Source organism: Cucurbita maxima, unplaced genomic scaffold, assembly GCF_002738345.1.
Source record: "Cucurbita maxima cultivar Rimu unplaced genomic scaffold, Cmax_1.0 Cma_Scf00016, whole genome shotgun sequence".
In the NCBI taxonomy this organism is placed as follows: domain Eukaryota; kingdom Viridiplantae; phylum Streptophyta; class Magnoliopsida; order Cucurbitales; family Cucurbitaceae; genus Cucurbita; species Cucurbita maxima.
In genome coordinates this window covers 1,257,718-1,277,161 of record NW_019272032.1, presented here as the reverse complement: position 1 = coordinate 1,277,161, position 19,444 = coordinate 1,257,718, and the positions used below count along the sequence as shown (strand labels likewise).

At 35.2% G+C, this 19,444-nt stretch overlaps 4 protein-coding genes across 9 annotated transcripts; 2 read left to right on the top strand and 2 right to left on the bottom strand.

The window, feature by feature from the left end:
* The first annotated feature begins 843 nt into the window (after positions 1-843).
* Positions 844-5,582, top strand: LOC111491346 (protein REVEILLE 6-like). Its single transcript, XM_023140237.1, has 8 exons — positions 844-1,151; positions 1,976-2,033; positions 2,471-2,594; positions 2,684-2,854; positions 3,138-3,242; positions 3,998-4,107; positions 4,263-4,322; positions 5,062-5,582. Exons 1-8 carry the CDS (start codon positions 949-951, stop codon positions 5,155-5,157), a joined length of 927 nt encoding a protein of 308 aa, XP_022996005.1. The 5' UTR covers positions 844-948; the 3' UTR covers positions 5,158-5,582.
* Positions 5,583-5,890: 308 nt separating this feature from the next.
* Positions 5,891-8,835, bottom strand: LOC111491343 (probable polygalacturonase). Its single transcript, XM_023140233.1, has 6 exons — positions 8,703-8,835; positions 8,105-8,443; positions 7,656-7,776; positions 7,040-7,214; positions 6,797-6,867; positions 5,891-6,717 (listed from the first exon to the last, which is right to left on the bottom strand). Exons 1-6 carry the CDS (start codon positions 8,733-8,735, stop codon positions 6,011-6,013), a joined length of 1,446 nt encoding a protein of 481 aa, XP_022996001.1. The 5' UTR covers positions 8,736-8,835; the 3' UTR covers positions 5,891-6,010.
* Positions 8,836-9,930: 1,095 nt separating this feature from the next.
* Positions 9,931-13,715, bottom strand: LOC111491345 (putative septum site-determining protein minD homolog, chloroplastic). Of its 2 annotated transcripts, none has more exons than XR_002719699.1 (2): positions 11,246-11,256; positions 9,931-11,183 (listed from the first exon to the last, which is right to left on the bottom strand). XR_002719699.1 is itself a non-coding variant. In XM_023140235.1 (2 exons), the coding sequence occupies exon 1, from the start codon at positions 13,651-13,653 to the stop codon at positions 12,676-12,678; it is 978 nt and encodes a 325-aa protein (XP_022996003.1). In that variant the 5' UTR covers positions 13,654-13,715; the 3' UTR covers positions 9,931-10,513; positions 11,246-12,675. The 2 variants fall into 2 exon arrangements, 1 of the variants encoding a protein (XP_022996003.1); XM_023140235.1 differs by having other exon boundaries at positions 9,931-10,513; positions 11,246-13,715.
* Positions 13,716-13,929: 214 nt separating this feature from the next.
* Positions 13,930-18,906, top strand: LOC111491348 (probable RNA-binding protein 18). Of its 5 annotated transcripts, XM_023140241.1 has the most exons (7): positions 13,930-14,144; positions 14,777-14,823; positions 15,133-15,206; positions 17,180-17,269; positions 17,789-17,862; positions 17,955-18,081; positions 18,157-18,906. In XM_023140241.1, the coding sequence occupies exons 3-7, from the start codon at positions 15,198-15,200 to the stop codon at positions 18,463-18,465; spliced, it is 609 nt and encodes a 202-aa protein (XP_022996009.1). In that variant the 5' UTR covers positions 13,930-14,144; positions 14,777-14,823; positions 15,133-15,197; the 3' UTR covers positions 18,466-18,906. The 5 variants fall into 5 exon arrangements, with proteins under 5 accessions (XP_022996009.1, XP_022996007.1, XP_022996008.1 ...); XM_023140239.1 differs by lacking the exon at positions 14,777-14,823; XM_023140240.1 differs by lacking the exon at positions 14,777-14,823 and having other exon boundaries at positions 13,930-14,343.
* Positions 18,907-19,444: the final 538 nt, after the last annotated feature.

Genomic DNA, 19,444 nt, shown 5'->3' with positions numbered 1-19,444 from the left:
CCTCGTTACTTTCAAATTCAACCTCCACCGACTTTCCACATTTTCTACCTCTCTCGTGCATGAGATTTTATTCTCTACGACACGAAACACGGTAAGCCCTTGCACCTCACCCACCGCAACACATGGGAATCACTATTTTATTTTCAATATTACTACTTTTATTAATAAAAATAATTTTGATTTAATTTTTGTAGTTCGGAAAAAAATAATTATCCCTTATTACTTAAGAAATATATTATTAAATACGTGCTTTAGAGATGCATCATTATGACTTTATCGTTAAGATTAGACAATTATGTTAAACATAATTACATTTATGACTTTATAGCTCAGTCAATAAAATATAAATTAAAAAATAACAGTTAATAAAGTTTTATTTTAAAAATGTGATTTAAGTTTGAGAAGTAATTATAATTTAAATAAAATAAAGTGAAAATATTTTCATATTAACCAGATTATACATGGTAGGTTGTTATTATTATCATGATAATTTTTAATTTTCTTAAAAATAAATTAAAAAGTCAACCATTTATTTAAACAATTTTACAAAATTGCAATATTTTGAATTTTGTTGCTGTGAAATATTTCCAAAATATATATATATATATATTTTTTTTCGAGACTAGAAAAAAAAACATGAAATAAAAGAAGAAAAAATTGAAAGTGTAGATAAATAGTTTTTTTTTTCTCTTTAAAAATATATTTTTATAGTTTTCACAACTATTTTACAATTAAAACCAACGCCACGTTTCGATTACTGATTTGTTGAACTCATGATCCTAACTTGAAGTAATCGCAGGCGATAAAAGCTCGAGTTTATCTATAAATTCTGAAACCGCCCATGGTCGAGCCGCATTTTCGTTTGTTCGCTATCGTTTATTTTCATTTGTGTGTAAAAACCTGAACGACTTTCATTCTCCATTGTGTTCTTCTTCTTCTTCTTCTTCTATGGTTTCGAACAATCCGAATCCTTCTGAGGGGTTCTATTTGGATCCGTCGGGAATGGCGTTGCCGGGGCTGGGACCGTTTGCCACCACTATGGCGGCGTCGGAGGATATGTCTAAGAAGATTCGTAAGCCCTACACAATTACCAAGTCTAGAGAGAGCTGGACTGAGCCTGAGCACGACAAGTTCCTTGAAGCGCTTCAGCTGTACGTTTTTCGCCCGTGTTTTAACTCAATTCTATTGGTTCCTTTCTTGTTTAGGGTTTTCGAATTTGATGCATATTTCTCTTTGTTGTGTGTGGAAGACTTTGTTTCGGTATTTGGATTTTTGAGTTGGAGCTCTGTGGCGGTGGAAATGTGAGAAACGTGTTTGGGCGGTTGAAATTTGGGGATAATTTTGGGTTTTAGTGGTTGAAATTTGGGCCGTTTGTGATGTTGTGGTAGGTGTGAGAAATTAAGAATGGTTGGTTGATGGAAAGAAGTGAATATTATTGGATTTGTAATTGAAACCAAAGTGGTGGGGGTTTGAGTAGGATTTTGATGGGTGAAGTGGTTTTCGGCTCTGTCTGGTTTTCAGAAGGTGTTAGGAACATTCTGTAGTTGAAAGTTTGTGGAATCTACCACTTGCTTTTTGATCGTTCTTATTTAGTTTATCTGCATCCGCTGTACTAGGAAGTAATATGTTCGTTTTTTCCCTACGTGTAGTTCTGATAATTCATCCTACTTGGTATTAGGCATTAGTAAAGTTAGAAAAGAAAGGGGATATTGAGGTTGTGAGGGTCGTTATTAGGCACCAGAAAAGGTGGAAAAGCTAGAGATATTGGGCTTCGGTTGTTAATGGAAGAGAAGTTAATTTGTGAATCTAAATTCTTTAACTCTGATGTGATTAGAATATTCATTTAAAAGTTGGAAATGGAGAGACCAGGTGGGAACTTAATTGCGTTACTACTTGCTTTTTTTTTCTTCTTCGCGCTTTCCTCGACAGATGTCTAACGTACAGTTTACTAATATTTTTGCCACTCCATATCCAGTTTTGATCGTGATTGGAAGAAGATTGAAGCTTTTGTTGGATCAAAAACTGTTATACAGGTAATTAATGCCAAATCTCTGTTATTTGCAATTTACGTTCTTTGGGGGTGTTGAGTGAACTCTTCTGAACTATATTGATGGTTCCAAATGCACCCACAACCCTTGAACTCTTATCTAATTGAGCAAGCCCTTTTATTTCTTTCTTTAAATTTGCCTTTGTCAGCCCATAATAACACCTTATATGTTGGTGAAAACAACACTTGCTACGCGTAATCTAAGCATATAAACTATATTTGTAATTATAAGACCTTGGACTGTCCAATTATAACCTTTTAAGCAATAATTTTTAATTAAGTTAACTTCATAACTTTGAGAGTTTAATTTTTACAATTCATGGGTGCAATTGTAACAATCATTACAGTTTAAGGTGGCTTGTGCAATTTTTCACTACTTGTTAATTTATGAATGACAAACTAAGAAAATGTTGCCCTCTACAGATACGCAGTCATGCACAGAAGTACTTCTTAAAAGTTCAGAAAACTGGAGGAGGTGAGCATTTGCCGCCTCCACGGCCAAAGAGGAAGGCCGCCCATCCATATCCTCAGAAGGCTTCAAAAAATGGCTAGTTCCCCCGTCTTCACTGTACTTGGTATCTCCACATGACATTGTTGTAACAGTGGCTCACAAACTTCATGTGTACTATTTGTCAGTTGCCATGCCTTCTCAAGTGTCGGGGTCATTTCCGTCAACATCTTCTCTAGTTGAACCTGGATGCATCATTAGAAGGCCAGAATCATCTTCAATACCTGCATGTCCGGCAACAGGTGGAGCTGTATCTTCTTGGATGGTGAACTCTGTTCAGCCACCCAATTCAGCACAAGGTACCAAAGGCTAATTATTAGATGCATTGCAATCATAATTTTTTCATAACTTCTTACAATAGGAATGAGATAAGATGGGTTTAATTAGATGCCTTAAAAACCTATCATGATACAATCTAGGCTACCATGCACGGGAAATTTGGAGGGAGAGGAATATGAGGTGTCTAGGATGCAGGCGTCTTAGGATTATGTGACGTTCTTCATGCCCCTAGGTTCTATCATTATAGTGTTCTATAAAATGTTTACAGATGTAATGCTTTGTTTGGTTTGTATGTGCATGCAGTGCCAACAACGACAAATATTTGTTGCAGTAGTACTGAAAGCCCGTCAAAAGCACGACCTCTCGTTGAAACAACTGACCAAGGAAGTAACAATCATTCTCTGAGAGGTGATCCTCTCATTCTTTTGCATGTACTTCAAATTATATTATTATATTGAAAATAGTTTGAGATTGTCTTGAACTATTATATATGAAAATGTGGGTATATATCCTTCCTAGTTTAATCATTAAGCTCATTAATTAGCTTGAAGTGCTCAATTGCTACTCTTCATGGAAGTAGGGAAATACATGGAAGAATCAGGGATCTGGAATGTATCAGTCAATCATAACTATCCATGCATGTTTTTAGAAGCATGGTGCTAGTGATATGCATAGTCTAGAGAAAATATGTAATCGTGTGTGTATTCTCACACTATTACTTGCTCATAATTAAGATATTGCATCGTTTTTATTATATTGTATAATTTCTTCGAGTGACTCAAGAACTCGATCAAGATTTGTTATACATAGTCTACATTCTCAATGCCCACATAAGAAATTTTTGTGAAGGAGCATCTTGATTTTTGACCATTTAGTTAGAAGTCTTTTGTGATTATTATGAGCATGAAATTATAACTGTAGTACCATGAGTAGCTACTAGAAAGAAAATTAGACAATCTGACTTTTCTGAACTTGAGAGTTGGACAATCTTTGTGAACTCTGGTGTTATGTTTTATTTCACTATCATTTTGATGTTTTTTTTCTCATTTTTCTGGTGGCATGAGTTCCTACAAAGCTATTTTAATGGTTGTAGTGAATCTTTAATCCCTATTTCCTGTGTATTGTTGTTTTTCTCGATACTTAAATGTCCTTTTGTCGTGCAGTTTTGCCAGATTTTGCTCAGGTTTACAGTTTCATTGGTAGTGTCTTCGACCCAAATGCTTCAGGTCATCTGCAAAAGTTAAAGAGGATGGACCCAATTGATGTTGAAACTGTATGATTTTCTACACTTTCTTCCCTCTTTACTTAGTAACACGGTTGTTAGCTCTGTCTAAAGACTGTATGAAAATTTAGAGCAATTGTAGTTCACAAATAAAAAAATACGTGATATACATGGCTAACTAAATAATACTTATTTCTTCCATGTAGGTCCTGCTGCTGATGAGAAACTTGTCCATCAATTTGATCAGTCCTGATTTTGAAGATCATGTAAGTACAAATCATCCTCTTGATTTTTTTTACTATATTTTGTGCTTTGATGGGTGGAAAAAGTGATATAATAGAAAAATGAACTAACAAAATTTTAGTCTTTTAGATACCTTCAAAATCTTTTATTTTATTTTATTATTATTATTTTTACATTTAATTTCATGTGTTGTTTTGAGGGGTTGTATCAAGGCTGCGACCTGTGGACATTGTATTTTGGTTTCACCGAACTGGAATTAGGACATGAATTGGGATGTTACTTTTACATACTGAAACACAGTTACAGAACGTGGAGTATCTCTTTTATTTTACAGGATAGGGGAATAATTTTACCTGTTTCTGCCAAATCTTTCCGTTATCAAGGCTGTTTACGCTTTGGTTTTTTTTAGACCTTATTATGAAGCCAAATCCAATTTAAAATTGATTCGTCAGACATCTTTATTGAAATAGTTGTTTTAATTTCGAATGTGGTTTCTAGATATTTCTAGTAAGCATAGCATAAAAAATCTTGTATCCGTGACGCCTGAGTCGTTTTATTATAAAATATGTTAGGGACTACATACGTTGTTATTTTGCATGAAACTAGGCAGCTTACAGCTTTTATGATGAACTATAAAGCTGCCGACTATGGACTTTTCCTACTTTTTGCTGCAAGCTATTCATTAGTGTAATATGATTTCCTTCTAAGATGTTATTGATATTAGCCTTGCACGTGCTTACTATGTTTTTCTTCCCTTTGCAGAGGAAGTTGCTGTCCTCCTACGAGATCGATTCGGGACGGGAGGAGCTGATGAACAAGTACGTCACTGATCATAAACCCAGTTTGGTATCCAACTAGGCACGGGAGGAGCTGATGAACAGCATACTACTATGCATACGTCCTTTAACACCACGAACAGAATGCTGACTGATGCTGAGGGACTACCTGAAAATAATCGGTACGATACCGATCATGTAAGCGATGTGAGGTTGCTTATATATATATATATATATTATCTACTGTGCTATGTTGATATGTTGATGAGGCTCATGTATATAACATAACAACCAAATTCTGTCGTGGCCTTTGTTTGTATAGATGGAGAGCCCTTGAAATAGTGCTGTATAGCCCTTAGGTAGGGAGGCCCAGTATATTCAAGTTTTGGCAGTTCATTTTGTAAACAATGCTTTTTATTTTTCCTTGTTTTTTCACCTTTGAGTTTAAGGCAATAATACCCATAAAATTCACCTGGGACTTCGTAGGTCGGGGTTCCAAAGGGGTTTTACTCTACAAACTTACTCGTGACGCATTGCTTTTACTTCGGGTGTAACTACTCGTGTCGTGAATGTTTTTTTTTTTTTTTTTCTTGTGGAATTTTTTAAAAATCCTCTCTTAAACATGTAAAGAATTCATGTTTTCTTATGTGTTCATCCCTTATTTATTATTAATATTTAAAAAATATTAACATATTTATATAACTTTTTATTTATTTAAACTCTAATCTAGTTTCTTAAACATGGAAAAAAGACAATTCTAAGAGTGTATGTGTTGTATTGTTCACTTTTGTTCCTAATTTCCCTCAAATTTATACTTTAAGAAAAGGGGATTTATTAAACTAAATCGATAATTATTTGCTATAATAAGGTATATTGCAAATAACCATTTATTCCATTGTACAAAAAAAAAAAAAAAAAAAAAAAAAATTAAGCTTTTAGGTGGCATGATTTTTAGTAATGCAAGTCATCAACTTAACGTCCTCGATCGGCAGTTGATCCTCGGGGAAGGGACATCCGTCGCTACTCACCACCTCCTTAGCCAGAGGAGCACATGGCAGCGGCACCACATCGCTACTATATCCTTCAACATTTGTACAGTTCCACTGCAACTTCTTCGGTTTCGCCGTTAGTCCAATCTTCACATTTGAAATACAAATATCGGTGAATGGATCTCCTGAAATTCCATCCAATCTTGCTGAGTAAGTCACATTCTCAGCCACCACGTCTCTGTAATTAATGTTCTTAATTTCCGGCAGTGCCTTTGGATCGAACTTCTCGTCTGGATGAGACTTGTAGTTTCCGGTCATCCAGAAGACGTATTTCATTGTGGATAGAAACATTTGTCGGACGAAAATGTCCTTGACATACCCACCTCGTCCAATGGCGGTTTTAATTCTCACAGCGGATTGAGTATTGATTGCAGTGACATTTTCAATTCTAACGTTGCGGATTCCGCCAGACATTTCACTGCCGAGGGCAATGCCGGCAGAATCCGGAGAGATGCAAGTGAGGCGGCGGATGAGGAGGTCCTCAGTTGGCATTCCGAATTGGATTCCATATTGGTCCCATCCACTCTTGACGGCAATACAGTCGTCACCAGAGACAATGAAACAGTCTTCAATTCGAGTATTGATGCACGAATCTGTGAAAATTGAATGAATAATTAGGGAGAGGGGTTAATGAGGAAGAAAAATGCGCAAGGTTTTGAAGATAAAGGAAACCTGGGTCAATTCCGTCGGTGTTCGGAGAGTCAATTGGAGCTAGAATCGTGAGTCCTTGAATGATCACATTTCTGCATTTTTCCGAGTAAAATGTGAACTTTTCTATTTCGATATAAAGTAATATTGAATTAAATAATTTACAATTTTGTGATAAACCAATTCATTTAGATCAATAAATACAATATTTATTTAGCCATTGTGAATCCTCTCATACCAGATATCAAAAAGAAAAAATGGTCAAACCTGCTGTAGATCGGATGAACAAACCATGAGGGAGAGTTGACTAAAGTGAGATTCGAGATCTGGATTTGATCGGAGTACATGATCTCGATCATGTACGGTCGTGTTACATTGAACTCATTTTTGTGGAATTTATCCCACCAATAAGACCCTTGTCCATCGATCGTGCCGTTGTTACCTACACCACCACATCAACAACACGTATAAGATCACTCTCCCCTATTTATTTATTTTTGTGTTTAGGAATGGAATCTGTCTGTTTTTTTTTTTAATAATAAAAACATGTTTATGAATATTAATAATTTAAATGTATATAATAACACAATGCTTTCAAAGTAGGGTGTGCTTAGTACGTAATTAAAATAATAATAATTATTATTATTTGGCTTTAAACTTTATATTAATATACTAATATTTTTATTTACTTGTGTTTTAATTTAACATCAAAATTGCCAATTCTTAATGTTAAAAAAAATTCTTTGAATTTACCAGTTTTATTTTGATTTTTTATTTATAAAACTTCCTATTTATTATTTATTAAATTAACTCTTTTATATATAAAAATTAATAACGTGGGATTTAATTTAAAAAAAAAAAAAAAAAACAGAGATATTATTACCTGTGATGACAACATCGGTGAGATTGGTTCCAAAGATAAGGCTGCTGAATCTTCCACCTGGAGCATCTCTTCCCCTTCCATAAGATGGAAGAACTTCTACCAGTGGCCATTCTGATTCATCCTGCACGTTGGATTATAAAACTCCATCAGTTTTTAATACTCTCACTCGCACCTAATCACTACCCCAAATTTGGGTGGGTTCGGTATAATTCAAAATCCAATTTTAAATAATTTAAACTAATTGTTATTAGTAAAAAATGGTAAATATAAACGCCATTATTACCTCATCAAATTTTAAATAATTTATTTCCATTTTAGAAAAATAATTAATGCCACTTTTTAAGCACTTGTACTAAATTAAAAACAAGGAGAGCAAAAAAAAAAAAAAAATAATAATAATAATAATAAAAAAAAAAAATTAATTCATATTAAATAGTATAGGGTCATACCTGAGATGCAAGAATTTGGGCATCTTTATGAACAAAGAGTGTGAAATGGCTGGTTAGATTAAAACTTCCCGTCAACCATTTTCCAGGTGGCACAATCAATTGAGAGCCACCATCTATCGCTAATGTGCTGAGATGTTCAATCGCTTCTCGAAACGCATTTGTGTTTGAAGTTACTCCGTCGCCGACGCCGCCGAAATCCGTCAGCACTGCCGTGTGTTTCCGGCAACTGATAGCCGAAAATTCCAAGTAGCTCGAAAACGGACACGGCTTTTTGCCATCGACGGAGGCCAAACTCACCAATACCAATAAAATTACAGCCGAGATTCTCACGGCTGTAATCTGCGGAAAAAAGAAACATGATTCATTTTCTGTTTGTTTCTCTGGAAAATAAGCTGGAAAATAAACGAGACTCTGTCTCTGATCGTTTCCCGAGAAAAAACAACAACTGTTCTTGAGAAAACAAAACCCATTGGATAAATTTAAGAAAAACCCACAAATTATTTTAAAAAACCCAAATGAAAAATCAGAGAAATTCAGAAGAACAAGCAAACCCCATTGATGAACTGAAAGAAAAAAGAGAAGAGAGGAAGAAAATTACTTGGGTTTTTGTGGGTTTGTGAGGAAGATCCATGGATGAAAGAGGTTTTTGTGTTTATGGGTTTTTAGATTAGAACAAAGGATTATTTTATAGGAGAATTTTGGAATTAAATTTGTTTAAAAAAAAAAAAAAAACAGAAAAATAAAACGTTGAATTTACATAACAAAATAAGTAAACTGATCCGCCTAAGGGAATTATAACGTAGAAGGAAAGAACGGAATGGAAGGGATTTTTGCTTTTTATTCAATCATTTTATGATTATATTCCTTTGTTTTCCATAATATTTGTTTATCCTTGAAATCTCTTTAAATATGAAAAATGGTCTACAATCTCCAATTAACCCATAAAAACATCTCAATTGCGAGTTCTAATATATGAATATGAATAAACACTACATGTGAAACGAGTAAGAACTTCCATGCTCTCTTGTAAGAACATAACTAAATGGGTAGAAATAGATCAATTTTTTTTTTAGTTAAAATCCCATTTGATTCCTATATTTTAAAGTTTTATCCTAATTTAGTTCGTTTACTTTAAAATCTCCAATCGTAACTCGTATACTTTCTCAAAGAATAATACTGTGTGAATTAGAAAAATGGCTTTTGAGACTCAAACTTACGAAGGGCGGGCAGCTAACAAAACAGCAAAGGTAGGATGAACAAAAAAAAATAGTCATCGACATATGCCCAAGACAATGTCTTTTTTTTGGTAGGAAAATCGCTTTTTATTTGAATTAGCTTCCATGTATAGTAAAAAGACTTTGATTTTTGCAACAACACACCCTTGTCTACCCTTGTGAAATGGAATTAGGAGCACTAGCTCATGCTAGTTTCACAACCTTCCGCCTTCTGTGTCTCTAATAATGTTGTAATAAGGTAGGACGGTTTGTTTGAGTAGCTCAACCGCTTTGTTCATCAGAGTGGTTACCGCAACCACTTCGTCTTTCATTTCTCATGAAATCACAAACATAAACCGTTTCGCATGAAATCATAGACAAAAATAAGAAAGAATGCTACTCATGTTTCCAAGACTCCCAAAATAAAGCTAATAAAAACTAAATATTTATCAGAAAATTTAATAAGAACCAGATATTTTCCCCACTACTTGAAAGTCCAAGGCTTTCATGATATCGTCAATAGACCTAAATGTTCTCTAATTCACCATAAAGATAAATGAAAGGACTTTTGGACACCACTATTTATCGGCCAAAATCCAAGCTTTGTGTAGTAACACCCAACCAACATGTGAGAATAATGGAATTTGAACAATCAATTTGAAATGAAATGTAAAATTTTAAATTTTATGGTCCAAAATGAATAATACTAACTAGCTTTGATTAAACTTTTGTTATTAGCACTATTAGTCTAACCACTGTGGCAAGGACTCCTGATTAGACAGAGATTATGTAGTGATGAGATGTCATCTTACTGAATTAGTCCAACGTATAAGTACAACAAAGACCTGGTAAACACAAAATTACGAATGCAACGACATAATGAAACTTTTAAAAGTTTAGGAATTAAATCATAAACAGACTAAATTTGAAATTTAAGCCACCTTAAATGTATTCAAACAAGAAAGGAAAAGTATAACATGTTAAGGGGTGTGATGCAAACCATGTCATGAATGACGTCTAAAATTGGAACTATTCTTAATTTACACGAAAAGCAAGCATCAACAATGACAGAATTGGAGACAAGTTGATCCATTTTGCAATGTGATAGCCATTATTTTGATGCCATCGGGGTTTTGCCAAATGGGTATCTACAAGCTTCTAGCCGTGCAAGCTATTAAAAGCTTCGGCTTTGAAGCTACCAATAAAACATAATCAATATAAACATCCGTGAGAAAATATTGATTTTATAACTCATGTCTTCATCTGCACTTCAAATTCTAGCAAAGCATGTGCAAATGTCCTCAATTAGAACAAGTTTCAGCCAAGTAATATTTGAGCTCTAAAAATCTAACAAACTTCAAATTCTAGCATAAAACTTGTTCTATTCCTGTTGATGTTAGAAGCTTGGACTTGAATTAGTGCTAATAATACCCTCCTCAAAGTCTAACTAAAGAATTGACACAAACAATCAACTACTGAACCGCCAAGAGAACACCTAAGTCTAGCCGCAAACTCGAAGCATTAAAGAAAACCTCAATCTAGCAGCCAAATAATACAAACCCAATGTAGTTATTACAAATATAAACAACAGTGCCTACAAAAACAGTCTTTTTCATTCATGAATACCAACACCTAACCATAGATCTCATAAACAATTGCTTTCTCAAAAAGTGCCTCACAAAGTCAAAACAATGGTTTAAATGAAATTCATGAGTAGAGATCATTATTGCTTTCCATAGAAATAACAATTTCGAACAGCTTCCCTAACATTTCATTGAGTTACTAAATTTTCATCCAGAAAAATGAAACAGACCTGAAAAATATGGAAACCCAGAAAAGGAAGCCAAGCAGCCTTTGAGGCTGACCTAACAAAAAAAAAAATCTGTACATAAAAACCCTTAGCAATAAACCTAGCTAAGGATCGAACCTCATTTCAAGACCTCTCCATCCATAAAGATTCTATTGCTTCTCCCAATCTAAAGATGCCATGAAACTAAAAATAGAGAATGCTGCCCTTATCCCTGAAAGGAGAATGAAACAGAACCTCCCCATTGTAAGGCAACGATCCGTGTTATGGACCAAACATACCCCAAAAGTCAAAAAGAAAGTTGACAACTCCAAAGGATATAGTCCAAATCCTCATAAACCTTCCTACGGCTGACTGTGCCACTGTGACCCCAACAAAGGGGAATGACTTTGAATCCGGTCCATGTGAGAGAGATCTTTTATATCTTGTTTTGAAATAAGATAGTTTCAAAATCCTTCACCAGAATATAGTACTTTTGCTCATTCAAGATAAATCATTAATCGTGCCTGGAAGAGCAAAGGGCCGATTTAAATGGAATTAGGGTATCTCCCGGAGTGTTTTTAATCAAAGAAAAAAATTTAAATGGTTAAACACACGGCTTTCTCAAAATACTTTCCAAGGAAGCAATTGTTAGGTGCTTTATCCATTTCTTTCAGCTTAAACGTTCTTAATCTCTTATGACACATAATTTCTCTTACTAACTTCACTCTCTACACACTTTATCTTGCTAACTTTTCTCTCGACACACCTTTTCTCATTCTTTCTTCACATATTTTCTCTTACTAATTTTTCATTATACACACTTTAACTAACCTCTTTACACTTACTCATTATCATTGTAAACAATTCAAAAGGGCATTCTAATTACTTTTTTTAGGGGAAAAAACATTACAAATATATTAGAAAAAACACTCTTGGAACCAATCAACAAGAGTATTTTACTATTGAACACTTTTTATCAACGAAATCTATGGCAACACAATTTTCAAATCAACCTCCACTCTTTTTTTAGAATATTACAACCTATGAGAGATGGAGTACTTGAACCTACAACTTTTTAGAAGAAATTGGGATGTCTTATTCATTGAGCTAGACTCATAATAGCTTTCAAACCAATCTCTACTATGACTTCTTTTGCAAAAAAACACGTTAGTAGTCTTTACACCCTTAACGAAAATGTTGGCATTAGCTTCTACAAACCAAATCACAAAAGTTGTTCAGAAAGGCAAGCGTGAGATTTCATTCCATCACATTAGAAGTGCTCTAGGAACCAAGCAAAGCTATCATTATTTAACCTCAAAACAAAGTGTGAAATTTCTCTCACTAACAAATGCCAAAACAGGAGTCTAGAACTAATATAAAGATATCTACCAATCAAATCAAGAGAATCAGAATCACACCAACTATACAGAACTACTCACCGTAGCATGTCCTCTTGAACAAGGAGTAACAGTTGCAGGTGCTCTTCTAACACCATCAAATCCTTCTACTCCAATTTATACATGGCCCCTTAAGATCAGAGCACATCCGTCTGCAGAGAATTTGATCTCTTAGCCTCCAAAGAATGAGAAAAAACCTCGTTTCTTCGGCTCCTCCTCAACCATCACAGCCGTCATACTGTCCTGTTCAACAAGCCTCCAAGCTGCCTGCTCAAAGGCCAAACCCGCCAATGTGGGTGGCTTGTTTAATACCAGAGGGTACCCTCTGTTTGTGCTACGAATTACCTCTGAATCCTCGGGAATTACACCCAATAAAGCCAATCCCAACATTTCTTGTACGTCTAGTACAGACATCATATCCTCCCCCTTGATCATATCTGTCCGAACCCGATTCACCATCATCTTAATGTCCCGAATTCCATCGCATTCGAGCAATCCTATCACCCGGTCTGCATCTCTCAAGCTGGTGATATCTGGCGTCGTTACAAGAATCGCCTCATTGGCTGGCGTAATGGCGGTAATGAATCCAGCGTCAATTCCAGCCGGACAATCGATAAGAATGAAATCGGGACAACCTTCCTCCCTAGCTTTGAGCGCATCCACAAGCCAAACCAAGGCTTTCCCACCAATACCCATCGGCAACTTCGACCTGGGCTTAGAAATACACAGCAATTCAAAGTTCGACCATCGTTTATCCCTCACCAGAGCCTGGTCCAACCGGCAATCCCCATTAAGAACCTCAACAACCGTGTAATTTACACGATTCTCAAGGCCTAAAAGAAGGTCGAGATTCCGGAGGCCAACGTCGGCATCAATAGCCACAACAGAGAACCCAAGGCGGGCCAAGGAAATGCCGACATTGGTAGTGGTGGTGGTTTTTCCAACTCCACCTTTGCCGGAGGTGACGACGACAACGCGGGGAGTGTCACCGGCGAGCTCGGGCTTCCGATTCCATTGAAGGACACATTTGACAGCGGTGGAAGAGTACGATTTGGAGAAGGGCTTCTGGTTGGGGATCGAGGAAGTTAGGGATTTGGAATGGAACGAGTTGAAGAAGAATGGGTTGGGGAGGAGTTGAAGGATTGGCATTGCCCTCAATGGAAACAGAGAGAGATGCAGAAGACGCCGTGTAAGAATTAGGGCAAACCAAAAATGAGAATAAATAAATTAATTATTATACGTATTTTTTCTTTTCTTTTCTTTTTTTCTCTGTTTATTTTAAATTTTAATTATTATATAAATATTATTTGGAATGTACAAAATTTTAACTTTTTAAAATCAAAAGAATTAAATATAAAATTGAGATTGAAATTGAATTCAAAGCAAAGTTTAAAGTGAAATTAAAAGAAATTATTATTTAAAAAAATTAAACAAGGCTTATAAAATTGGCATTTTAATTTATAATTACGTTCGACATGTCGTTGGCACGAAATATAATTTAGAAGGTCCAAATTCCAATATCGTTCTGTCGGACGAGACGACGGTCTCCGAGTGTCGTTACTGAACTGGGCAACCCTCACACAAAGCCTAAAAGCAACGATCGAACTTCCCAATTCCGCTTGCGTTCTAAGCTTTGATCTGTAAGTATTTCCTTCTTCACCGTGCACTGCCGTCACGTCATATTCCATTTTTCCTCTCTCTGCGATCTCCAACCTCTAGGGTTTGTAGTGATTGCGCGGGAATCGACCTCTTGTTGCTTATTGCTTTGTAGTCGAGATATCGAATATTCTTTTTTTTCGTGTGAGGAATACGTTTTGATCTCGAATTTCTGCGTTGAAAGTTAAGCTCGTTTTGGTTATCATGCAGTTATTGAAATTGATGCGGTTTTCGTTTATTCGTAGTTTAGTATTTGCTTTGATTTGGTAGAATTACTGATGTTTTGTGATAAGTGTTCTATTGGAGTCTCCTGCTCTGGATTTATGGTCTGAGTTGTTCCCAATAAGCCTTAAATCTGCTTTAACTTCTGCAATGAGTTACATATATGACATATCGGGGATGGGATAGAGAAGAAAGGGGTTTATTTTATTTGTATTGGGAAAAGGGTAAGGGGAAATTCTATGGGATTATATCACCATTCAACCCACCGGAGCTCCTATATCCAAAAACTATGGCATTTTGTAATCTCATTTCCTATAATTATTATAAAGAACTTCAAGTCGATCGATCATTGTATCATTCAAAGTTGGTATTTCATATATATTCTTTTTATCAGAGAAGTTCAGCTGTTCATCTCTAGAATCTTCCTTGGCATGGACAGAGGTGAAGAGAAGAATTGCAACCATTTTAATACCAATACATATTGAACGAATGTGTTCACTTTTATGGATTTTTATATATTTTATAGCTTTGTATATTGTTCGGCAAGAATGTATACGCTGGAAAGTAGGTTGAATATGAGGGAGAGTCTAGGGGTTTTGACCGTACTAAGAATAGTTAGCCTGTTGGTGATATGTTTCTATCTTGTATTAAAAAACTTTGTACATAACAACTATTTTTATATCAATTTGGATGTTTCTTAATAAGAAATATTATTGAAGTTGTTATTTTATCATATATAAATTCGTGCAGATATCCTGTGAAGTCCAGAAAAATCCCTATACTTTGTGGAGCTGAACTTGCTGATTGGCTTACTTATGGTTATGGTATATTCCTGATCCTATTTTTTATGCATTCACTTCCTTTTGACCATTTATTCTTTTAGTATTTGAGTCTAAATATCATATCTTATAGGCACTTTTTTTTGAATTCCCATTTTATGACATCGGTCATAGCTGAATAATGTTTGATGATTGTCAAATGTTATCATCTTCTGGTGTTTCCTACTAGCAGGTTAATTTTTATGGAGATAGAGTCTTAAGTCCACAGTATCCACCCTGGAATTAATTTGGATGGTTCTATTCTAAATTATAATTAACCTTGAATCTGTGCCTGATTTGTTGATTGTAAAGTTGCACATTATTAATAACCAAATTATTTTTCAGAAAAAAAAAAAAAAAAGATCCAAGTTTTTTGTTTGAGATCATGCGATTGACTATACCTACACAAGTTCCTTTCCACATTCTCTAATTTAGTGGCCGGTATTTTTGGTGGGGATAGCCACTTGAATGGAGGGTAAAAATATTTATTCAGGAGCAAGATAAGTTATCCTGAAAAGTACGGTGGAAAATGTATATCTGGTTCACTGTAGGTTACTGTCAGATTCGTGAATGAAGGGGTAAATTCAGATCACCTTCTCATTTTATCAGCAACTCGAGAGTTAAAATTGGGGCCCTGCACCCTCTTTTCGTTTAAAATTTATGTAGTTTGAACCACCCTTCTTTCCGAGCCCTCATTTATTATTATCCTTGAACAATCTTTCCACCTACTGAAGATCGGGGGGAAACCTTGGTGTTCAATGGCTGGCCAGTTGCATATGCATGCTACAGTTGAAATCCCTCAAGGAGAAATGTTGGAACAGATGAAAGAGCTAAAAGAAAAACTAGTGCTCCTGAAGTTCTACTGGAAAGTGGCAGATTGGACGAGGAAAACAATAACAAAAGATTCAACTGAAAAACAGTCTTCTTGGCTTGACAGCAAGGAGGAATGTTTTTGGAGATAGAGATGCAAACAAAAATGGGTCAGGTCGGGAGATGAAAATCTTGGATGGGAGGATAGATCTTGAATTTTTGAGCCCTTTTGAACAGACACTGGGGAAAGATTATTACTTGAGTGCTACAATTGGAATTCCATCTCATTTAGAAAGTATCAGACTTGTGCAAAACTTCATGGAGGAAGAGATTTTGGAAACTAGTTTCTCCTGGAGTGGCAAAGTCCTGGGCACAGGTGTCACTTCGATTCTGATGTCCTGGAACAAGGAATATCATAAAAAACAATTTTGTGACTTCGTTCCAACATTTTCCTCTCGTCTAAAATTGCTTGTGTTAGCATTAATGAAATGTATACCTGCTTCATTCCAAAAAGAGCATTGTTGTGGAGATCAAGGACACTAGACCTTATTTGGCTAAAAAGTTCAAATTGGTGCTCACATAGATTATTACTAAGCATGCACACTCCCATAGGTTATTACTAGATGCCAAATGAGAAGAAAAATCTTTATTTCAAATGGAAAATGGGGATTAGAGAGGGTATCTTCATCATACAGACTTCTTTATCATCCTTCTTGGGAAGCCAAGAGGGAAACTGTATCCAATAGTTTGACTGGACCATATTTTCGATAGCTTTGAAGACAAGTTTCATTCTGGGCTTTGATGAGAGGCTGAGTAGAATGAAATTAGAGAACATTTCGAATGTGAGGAACTTACAAATACTTGGGAGAATGCTACTTTTGTTGCTTCTTTTTGGAGTTCTTGTCCAAAACATTTTGTAACTATTTTCCCTCCTTTATAAACACTAATTGACCTGCCTTCTTGTATGCTCCTAGAGCCACCCTTGCCACAATAAATAATAAAATGAAATAATAATAATAATAATACAAGAAGAAAAAAAGGAGAAAAAAACATCTCAGGTGGAGAATGCTGGTGAAGTCAAAATTATCACTGTTTTGAAGCTTTTTGCTGAAACCTTCCTGAGAATAATAGTTTTCTGTTGGTATTTGATTCTGCTTTCTTATTTTTAGATTCTTTGTCCACTAAGTCTTGTAGTCTGCCACATCGGCATCCAACCTAACGCACTTGCATTATTCTATACTACAGCCATAGACATTGTGGTAATATATTGGATACTACCTTTCAGTTATACGTGAGCCTTACGGTTCTTAGCCTAGTTGTTTTTTGTTTCCACTTGTGAATTCTCTGTTAATACTATATATATGGTTAAAATATAAGTTCAATTTACTGTGTCAACACAGGTTCCGGATTTCTCCGAGTATATTTTTTATGAAAAGCCTTTATATTTATAAAATTGACTGACTTTTTTGGTTCTCTAAACTTATTTAGCTATTAGCTGTATTTGTAACAGCTCAAGCTCACTGCTAGTAGATATTTTCTAGCTGAATTTCTCGAGTATATATTTTGTTGTGGCACATCGCCCGGTGTCTGGCTTTGATATCACATCGATTGGGGAGGAGAACAAAACATTCTTTATAAGGGTGTGGAAATCTCCCCTTAGCAAACACGTTTTAAAAACCTTGAGGGGAAACCCGATAGGAAAAACCCAAAGAAGACAATATTTGCTAGCAAGCCCACAGTCACTAATTATTTATTTATATATGGAATGACTGCCGCAGGATTCAAGTGGTTTTGTTGATGAGAAGTGTGAAAGCAAACTTTATATTGGTAATCTTGACCTCAGAATTACAGAGTAAGGAACATTAGTTTCCCAGCATCTGCAATGTATTTATTTGTCTTCCAGTTTCGCTCTTCTGTATTTAAGTCTGTATCAACATGTTTCAGAGCTGCTCTCATTAAAATGTTCTCTCCTTTTGGGAAGATAATATCTGAGGATTTCTTGTGGCATACACGTGGTCCAAAGCGTGGAGAGCCACGCGGATTCGCCTTCATTGAATACAGCTCCAAGGAGGTAAATTGCTTGGTTTACTACTAAAAAGCCTCTGTCAAGCAATTCCTTATTTTTGCTTGTAAAGTGAGTATGCAGGAAGCTAAATTGGCTAAAGAGAATATGCATGGAAAATTAGCTTGCAGTCGTCCATTGGTCGTGCGCCTTGCGAGTGAGAAGCTCATGATTAACACAACAAATAATAATAATAATAATACTTCAAGAACAGCAGGTGAGACGAGCAAATCAAGACCGAGTGGCAGCAACTACGGACATATGAGTCGCAGCGATAAGATTGCTGCCATAAAGAACAAATTGAGAGCTTTGGAAGGAGGAGAGGGGGAGAGGTCTGGTATGAAAAAACAGAAGCAAGGTCAGGTGAGTTGCAGAAATAATATTGATAAGTAACCGCTCAAAACATCCATCCTGATGCTGAAGAAAACTGTGAGATTGGTAGTTTGTATTCACCGAAATCTCTTCTGTTAACTAAACCTCTGTTAGGCAAATCTGATGCGTAGTGCCAAGCTTTACTATGATGCCAACATACAACACAGCTTTATGGCCTGATGATATTCTGGATATGCGTTTCTCTTTTCTTCTGCATTATTTTCCTTTCATGATACAACAAGGGGTGAGGAACAACTGAGCAGGGGGAAATATGAGAAATTATTGGAGTAGGTCGCCACAATATTGTCTATGGTCGTCATTACGTTGTTGGATCGAATTTATATTCCATGATTAGTAGGAATAGGTAGATTGTGTATCTGCACCAATGGAAATGAACTAATGATGAGTTCGAGATATTGTGATCTAAAAGTCTTATGGATTACATTGGTTGAAATTTATTTTGAAGCCTTCAATTACTCGTTTTGTTGTAGCATTGACACTTATAGGTACTCTCGGAGTTGAATATCTAATTCGGTTGGTTTATCTTTGCGGCTAATAAATTTTCAAGTGTGAAATTGCTTGAAATTAGTCTTTCACAAAATACCTTATTATTACAAATATTTACATACCCAAAAAAAAATTAACCTGCCTCGAATGAGACGTTCTTTGTACTCTTTCCAGTCTTGACTTAGACGTTCTTTGTACTCTTCCCAATCTTGACTTCAACCCGCTTATATATATATATATTTCAAGGTTAATTTGAATTTGAATTTGAATTTTTAAAAAATAGATGGAAAATTATATTATGTTTTTCTCTTATAAAAAATTATTAGATTTATTATGATGTTTTATATTTTTTTACCAAAATTAATTTTAAAAATAGAAATTATCCATTAAAATTTTGTTTAAAATAAATAAATAAATATATATATATATATATTTAAAAAATATGTTTTTTTTTTTTTTTTTTTTTTTTTTTTTTTTTTTTTTTTTTTTTTTT